Source organism: Egretta garzetta, unplaced genomic scaffold, assembly GCF_000687185.1.
Source record: "Egretta garzetta isolate BGI_Z169 unplaced genomic scaffold, ASM68718v1 scaffold221, whole genome shotgun sequence".
Classification (NCBI taxonomy): Eukaryota; Metazoa; Chordata; class Aves; order Pelecaniformes; family Ardeidae; genus Egretta; species Egretta garzetta.
Window position 1 is genome coordinate 174660 of NW_009258543.1, and position 8061 is coordinate 182720.

An 8061-nucleotide genomic window follows, 5' to 3' on the forward strand; every position below is an offset into this window, starting at 1 on the left:
AACCGCGATTTGGGCTTGCTCCACCTCCGCCCCCGTCAATTTAGGCGGAGCTGTGCTTCCCGGCGCTTGATGCCTGATCCCGGTCTTGTAAGGCTGGGACAACGCCGGTGGGTAGCGAGGCATTGTTTTAACTCTGCTTAGGCTGCAAAGGGATTACTTTCGTGCTATCCCGTCTGACGGTCTTATTCAGTAGAAAGTTTTTCAATTAAAAAAAGTTTTCATACAAGCAAATAGCATAGCTGTTTGACTGCAAGTATCATAGAATCATAGAATGTTTAGGGTTGGAAGGGACCACTAGTGGTCATCTAGTCCAACCCCCCTGCAGTGAGTATTGCAATAAATATTTATTTTATACGTATGTTTTATTGCAGTGAAAGGGTGGTTGGGTCCCCGTCCCTGGAGGCATGTAAAAGGCACGTAGATGTGGTGCTTAGGGACATGGCTTAGTGGTGGACTTGGCAACCTTAGGTTTAACAGTTGGACTTGATGATCTTAATGGTCTTTCCAACCTAAACAATTCTATGATTTTATATTGAGGGGAAAAAAAATCATGCTGTCTTTTCTTATGCTTTGATGGATTTTTGTCGTTATGCACACCTCGTGGGAAAACTGGGTTAAATTGAACCAATGGTAGTGTTATGTGTTTGGAAACATGTAACAAATTGCTGGGCTAGGAGGTCTTTACACTGGCTCCTTGAAATACTGTTATTGGGATATTGTGTGAGGCTTTTCCAAATTGGCGGGTGTTGAGCAATTTAGAAAAAAAAATTTGTAAGTACTAAAAATGGCCAAAGGTGTTTGATAAATGAACAATTATATACCCTTGTGAGTATATCTAACAGTCTATGTTACTTGTCATTTAAATACAGTTATAAGTAAGCTTGAAACTCCAAATTCCTACTTATAATTATGTCTGTTCTGTCAGATGCCACTTTCACCATTCCTGATTCTTTCATGATTGGATTCTACTCACAAAGGAATAAACCGTGATGAAATAAAATGTTACATAGTTCAGTGGAGACTTAAGTTGTGTCTAGTTTTATTAGTCAGGTTGGTAATATTCAGTTTCTAACATATAACTTTGTCGCATATCTGTTATGAAACAATAAAAATTTTATAATTTTATAATTAGGGTAGTAAAGATTCCTCCTGGAATTATTGTGTAACACTTAATTGTAACAAACTTCAGTTTCTCATGTGTTATATTTGATTGCATTCATAAATGGGTTGTAACAACTCTTTTTTTTTTGGACCAAATTGGATGTGCATTTTGGATTTTACCTTTTGGACAAAACCACTGGTTTTGTTCTCCTAAGGTTATTCCAAATTTGATTTCAATAAAGGTCACGATTTGCTGTTTTTAATACCTTTTCAAATATATATTATTATGCTTGTTTTCGTTTTCTGTCATTCCTATGTTAATGATGACTGTTTTATAGCTGATCTTAATGAATCAAAGAGAAGCCATGTCAGGAACTTCTTATGAAAAAAAAGTTTGGACTCATGTCATTTTTATGATTACAAAGAATCAAAATTACTTTATCGCGAAACTGCGAGCTAACGTACATATAGAAAATAAAGATAGGGTCTGGATTAAGTGTAAGTTGATTTAACTATTTCAGTACTACCATCTGAGGTTTTCCTGAAGGAAAAATTTACTTTCTGATGATGTCACTGGATATGTCATTCTCTTATACTGCTAAAATTTATTTGATTATCTCATTCTTTCTTCCCAGAAATATAATCTTTTTAGTACTGTGGTAAATTGTCAAAGCTACTGGTCTGATAAATACATCTTTGTCAAAATGATCCTTGCTTATAGTATGTTAGTAGAAAGATTACATCATTTGATGGAAAAACTTCAGGTGAGAATTTAAGGCGCTTACAGAAGGATATACCACCCTGTGAGTAATGAAAAGCCAACAATAAATCATCTTCTTGGGATATGATGTCTTATCTGAAGCTATGCAGTTGATGTAAAAGTTTTTCCATGAGCTGTTTTGCATGCATATAAAAGTACTTCACCACACACATCTAAATGCAGACTGTTTAGGATTTTTTTTTTTAATAGCCTGTAGTAGATCTTTTAAAGCTAGAACTGAAAACTGGGTGGTAACAATAGTAAGATAACAGTGATAAATCTTGACTTTCTTAAAGCATTCTCTTTTACATATATATATATTTTTTTTTTTAAAAGGGATAAGCCACTTATCTCATTTTCGGGGTTAAACAAACTGGATGGAAATGTTGGAATTTATTGTGGGAATTAAAGGCCAGATAGCAGTTCATTGGAAGAATACAAGGATTTAAACTGAGAATCATGAATCACTCCATCTGCATCAGGAGAATTCCACCTCAAGTTGTCTTAATTCAACACCCTGCCCCTTTTACTTGTCTTCTTCCTCATTCTCTCCAGTCCTACTCTGAAACTAATTAGAAACTTCCTCTGTTAATAAAGGGAGCTAACAAAAGAGTGCAGAGAGACGCCCACGTTGGTTAGACGTTGAAGTAGGAGTTCTGAGCTCAGCTGCTAGGAAGTTTAACATGAGGCCAAAACAAATAAGCTTTGCAAGTATTTTCTAAAAGCAGTTTTGCAATTCCTGCTTAAGTGTTCTGAAGCAGTTGAGCAAAATCTTGATGATGTTTATACAAATAACACAGCAGGGTGAGCCTTTCAAGTATTGATCTGCTATTATACACCACGTGCCGGAGTACCAGAAGGAAACATAGGCAACTATGCTTGCTTGAAGAGAGCAGATGTATGAAGCTACATCACTAAAATTATCTCCTTCAAAGGAATGTGACTTCTACTGAATTCTACTGTAACGTTAAGATTGTTTTGTTCATGTGGTGAAAAAGAAATCAACACAGTCTTTAGCTGTGTACTTTGAATGCATGTGCCGTAGAAAACAGCATGAGCCAAGAAGGGCAATTACAGAGGGAAATCCCCCTCTTTGTCTTTAAGTAATAACGCTTCTGTGGTCTCCGTGTGTGCTAGCAACATGTTGGTGATGTTGGGGAAAAAAAGAATTGCTATCAATTATGGATGATTATGGACTACTAGGTTTGAGGAAGAAGAAAGCATGTGTGTTCATACGGTAAACTCTGAACCTTATTCATCCTACACTGCAGTGTAAGAATCGGAGGAAGACTGCAAAAGGAAAAAAGTAACCGCGGTTTGAAGGGGTTCGTTTCCATGCATACTCACTGGCATGCTGCAAGTACCATTTAACGTGCAACCAGCAACTGCAAAGTCGCTGGGTCGATTATAGTGTAGAGTAGGTGGAAAGGAGACATGACTACATTCTAGTTTTGCTAGAAAACTGGTGGCTCCTTGACATATCTGACTCTGGTTACACTTTCTGCCTGTACCTTTGCTGCTTTCGGGCTTTTGTGGTAAGAATGTGTTCCTTACTTGAGGATTTTGTAGACAAAGGATCTTTTCTGGTCTCTGTGCATAGGAAGGGAACATAGGGAAAGGATGAACATAAAATATTTTTCAGTTTTGCTTGATCATAATTCAAGAGTTGACAATCAAAACCTTCATGTTATATTTCCACAGTAATTTTCTTTGTTCTAATGAAGGCTGCAAATCAGTAAAGTCCCAGTGTGAGCAAAACTGTTATTCTCCTTCTGCAGCTATTTTCAGTCAAACTCATCTAATTCTTTCTAGTTTGCACTTTCCTGGACTACTTACTGTGTGTGAAAGGGTATTCCGGTTAGTTCCTTAAATGAATCTTCCTCTTGTTGACCTCTACAGATGTGCTTCTGTCTACAGAAAAGCTTCAGTAAGCAGAACTTCATTAATAAAGCACATAGCTCATAAATCTGTTTAAATGACATGTGCTGCATGAAATGCCTTGCTTAGTCTGTCCTGATCCAGATTATTGAATTTTTGCTCCCACACTTGCACACTATTGGTTATTGAAGTTATTATGTGCTTATTTCATCATCGCTCTTCAGTATGTGGTTACCCACCTGCTTTTAATATGCTGCTTGGTGGAATGTTTTCAGCATGTTTATAATAAATTAATGGTTTCATAATGTTTCATTAACAGACAGAAGCTGATATACATGTTGGAAAATTGGAGGTCGTTGATCACTTCATCAAGGAAGTAAATCTGAGTGAATCGAAAATTAATCATGAGCAGCAGAAAGTAAATAGCAAGCATCAGGTCACATCGGACAAGTTGTCATCTCTCGTAGCATCGGTAGGCAGTGCTGAGGTTGTGTACAGTATGGAAATAAAATTCTTTTTGTTTAGGACATCTTAGGTAGAGTGGCCATAGTTTTTTCTGCAGTGTGCCAGATGAGGGATCAGGCTGTCAGACTTGCACAACCCATTGACCCCTGTTCATGTTTGTCAACATAATACCCATCCTATGCATAGGGTGTGGGCGACCCATTGCTGCTGCTTTCTGCCTTTTAAAAGCTTTTAATTTTTTTTTTATTTTGCTCTTGATAGAACACTGCAATTTAGTTGTGAGCAAAACCATGTAAAAACTGAGTGACCTTGGTTATCAGGGTAGCTAGCCTAAGCCCAGAAAATGGTTCCATAGCAGATATTAAAAATACTGTTGCTATTGTATGTAATTGGGGAAAGGATTATCATCAGAAGTGCTGTATTAATTATGTTGTGGCACTGATTTAGGAACTGTCCTCAGAATCAACCTGTACAGGCCTCGAAAATCAGGACAAAGGATTATTACTAAACGGTCTATTTAACGAGGAGGAATCTGCAAAGGCTTTTCAGGAAGCTTTGCTTCAGTGGAGAAAGGGTAATCGTGATCACAGAGAACAACTGCGTGCCAGTGAGGTCCGACCAGGTATGATTTCTTTTCTGTTTTAATTGCATTTTAAAAACATTAGGAGCTATTTTGGTGAGTTAGCAGGTTTTTGATTAGTGAAGGCAGATGTTCTGTTAGAATAGTAAATGTTTCTTCTTAAGTTTTCTTTCCATGTTCCTTAAATTAACAACAACCTCTGAAGGGTTTTTTTTTTTAATAATGTGCAGGCTAGTGTTTACCCAGTTCTTGTAATCAGCTGTGGCGTTGGCCAAATAGTTTAGATTATGTCCTTGTACTTTTCTATGGTGTTGTTTCTCACATGAGACTTTAATATGAACTGTAATGCTCAAGCATAAAGTCACAGCTTTTGACTGAGACAAGGAATGTGCATGGCTCAGGATTTTGTATGCTGTATCAAAGTACATTTTCTGCTTGCCTTCCACAGGCTCTTAATATTTCTTTGTCCCAGTGAAAAGATGCAATCAGTTGAAGTATGCATGGACAAATATGAACAAACGTCTTGTTTGGATTTGTGCAAACTAGAGTCTTCCCTCTTGTCTGGATGGTGTTCATTCTTCGTGTATTTTTGTACAAAAAATATAGCTTTTTTTCTTCTTTTTTCCTGTGATATGGTAGGATTTTTGTGTGGAGTCACGGATTCCTCCCCCCTCACATCAATGTGGTAATCTTCCTTTATGTGAGAAAGTGTAATAAATGGTTTTTACTGGCTAGCCCCACTACTGACTGTGTTGTGTAAATATAATATTGCTGGCCATTTAAATTTAGGAATTATGCAAAGACTTAGCTAAGCATAGACTACTAATGTGACATTCATTCAAAAATAATGTAGTTGAATAGCAAATTTATAAATTGGAATAGCTGTATAATTTTTTTAAAAATAATTCTAATAGAATCTGTGGGAATTCATGAGGTGCAGACCAATCTTACTGTTATGAAGGAACCTATCCAAATTGAATTCAAGAAGGATGGCCTGAGCTACATGGAGAAACTCTTGCTTAAGAAATACAGAAGGTATTGTTGAAGTTGCTGGTACTAATGAAAGAAGTCAGAAATACTTCACAGCATTAACACAAATTCAATTGAAACTTTTAAAAAATTAGATGTATTATCAAGAGTTAACTTGACTGTATATATAGGGTGCTTTATTTTAATACAAGAACCACTATAACCAGACTTGATGACTTAATAGTTCAGAATTACTGCAGAAGTAGTATTTGGAGGGATTCCCTTTGTTACCAGTTTGTTGTAGAATTTGAAGACTGGTAATGATACTTGGTTTCTTGATTTTTGGGGCATTTACTACAGGAGTTTTATAGAGGAAAGGAAGTATGAACTTCAGGATACTTCTAGAAACATTACAGATCTGTTTTGTTAGTCCTTGAGGTGTGAGGTTATCTCAATGAAATTAGGAAGAGTTGCTGCTTTTCAGCAGCAGTTAATAACTGCTGCAGTAAGTGGTGTGGTGTGTTGTTTTGTTTTGTTTTTTAATGGCTGTGATATTATATATAAAAAAAGATCACTTTTAAAGATTGATTTATCTTCCTTTTTTAGAACCCCTGTTGATCAAATTTCTGGCAGCTGCATTAAAGATTTAAGGCCTGTGCAAACACTGTGTGTACATCAGGCTGTGATTGGAGGAGTGGGAGAAACAGATGATGATGATGATGATGTCAGTGACTTAACAGGTGTAATAGATTTCTGTTTATTGAATCTAAGGATTAAATACTTTTTCTTGGGATTTTTTTTTTTTGCTATGATTGCTGAACAGTTACATACTTAAGCAATTGCTGCTTAAAGAAAGTAGCAGTAATGAAAGGAGAAATTTATGGTACTTCATAATAAAAAGTTTGCATTTTTATAAGTGTGTCTTGAACAGGAAAAAATGAAATACATCAAATTGATTGTATTTTGTAGTTGAAGAGGTGAAGAGATATTGGACATCTGTTTTTAGAGAGGAAGTACCTAGCGCTATTTCTGAAAGTGCAGAGTCCTCTTTGAAAATTGAGTTCCTTGATGAGGTAAGTATGTAATAAAGGACTTAATGAATCTTCAGTGATCAGAATTGATTTGTCTAAATGCTGATCTGTTAAATATTTAAACTAGCAACAGTTAAATAATTTCTAATAAAAAAAAAAATTGATGCATTGTTTATCTCTTCCACACAAATGTGGAAGATTAGCTTTCCAAAGCTTCCCTGTAATTTTTTTCCTGTTGTGTCAAGGGACTGTATAGAAATTATGCAAAAATAAAATCTGTGGGCTTTTAATCACTTGAGCTAATGTTTTTTTGAACTTTAATCTGTTGTTGAATATGGTTTTTTTTTGTTTTGTTTTTTCATTAGTGTTATGGCAAGGACTTGGAAGAATCATCTAACTTCTTGGTGATGGAAGCTGGGGCTGTGGGCGTGAATAAGCAAGGAAAAACTGAACCACTCAAGCAGTGTGGGAGGTATCAGAAATGCAGAGATTACTTGGCAGAGAAAAGGGAATAATCCTATCTTCTGATTTAGTTACATTCTGAAGAAACAGGTGCTTTTATTTGCAGCCAGCCATACTTCATATGAAAGGGGAGAATCCTTGATTGTAAACTGTTTTAAGGCATGGTTAAGATACGTGTCTTCTCGTCCTTGGCGCAAGATATAGACTCTGCCAGTATCATGACACTTGGTTACTGCTTTCCCTTCCTTTACGTTTCTTCCAAGATCCTGTCTGTGATTGCTGTCTTTTGTCCTTTGAAAGTTTTCATTTGAATGACTAGTGATTGGATGACTAGTTTGTAAGGCAGTCGAAGAAAAGTTTGGCAGTTAAAAGGCATACCACACGTTTACCATTAAAGTTAGTGAATAGCAAGTTTGCCTCTTCAGCTTCTGCCAGTGAGCCACTAAGGTATGTTAATTGCCTGTAACTAGAGAGGCACCGCTTTGAAAAGTCTTTATTTTGTTAGCTTGATCACTCCAATGTTAAACCACGTAAGATACATTTCTTTTTATGTGTATGCCCTGGATTACAGGTAGAATTTCTCTTTGGTATGCTGTTATCTCAGCAGGAGCAGGGACTAGCATATAGTCAGGTCTGTAATTGGTCAGTGTTGCGTACTTTTAAAATAATCTCACTCAACTAATCTTGTAATTCCAGGCAAAACTGAGAGTCCTAATAATTAATGATACATGTGCAGTTCTTCTGATCTCCCCAAATTTATTGATGATATGTGATCTGGTTTTGTTATATTGTATTCTTCTGGCCTTTCCACCACC

The 8061-nt window shown here is 36.3% G+C and overlaps 1 protein-coding gene across 1 annotated transcript in view; it reads left to right on the forward strand.

The window, feature by feature from the left end:
- Positions 1-8061, forward strand: part of ZBBX (zinc finger B-box domain containing) — a 23197-nt gene that overhangs the window by 7116 nt on the left and 8020 nt on the right. Inside the window, exons 7-12 of the mRNA XM_035902920.1 lie at positions 4059-4226; positions 4652-4820; positions 5690-5819; positions 6360-6493; positions 6723-6826; positions 7150-7256. Coding sequence (XP_035758813.1) covers positions 4059-4226; positions 4652-4820; positions 5690-5819; positions 6360-6493; positions 6723-6826; positions 7150-7256 — 812 coding nt within the window. The remainder of the gene's footprint in view (positions 1-4058; positions 4227-4651; positions 4821-5689; positions 5820-6359; positions 6494-6722; positions 6827-7149; positions 7257-8061) is intronic.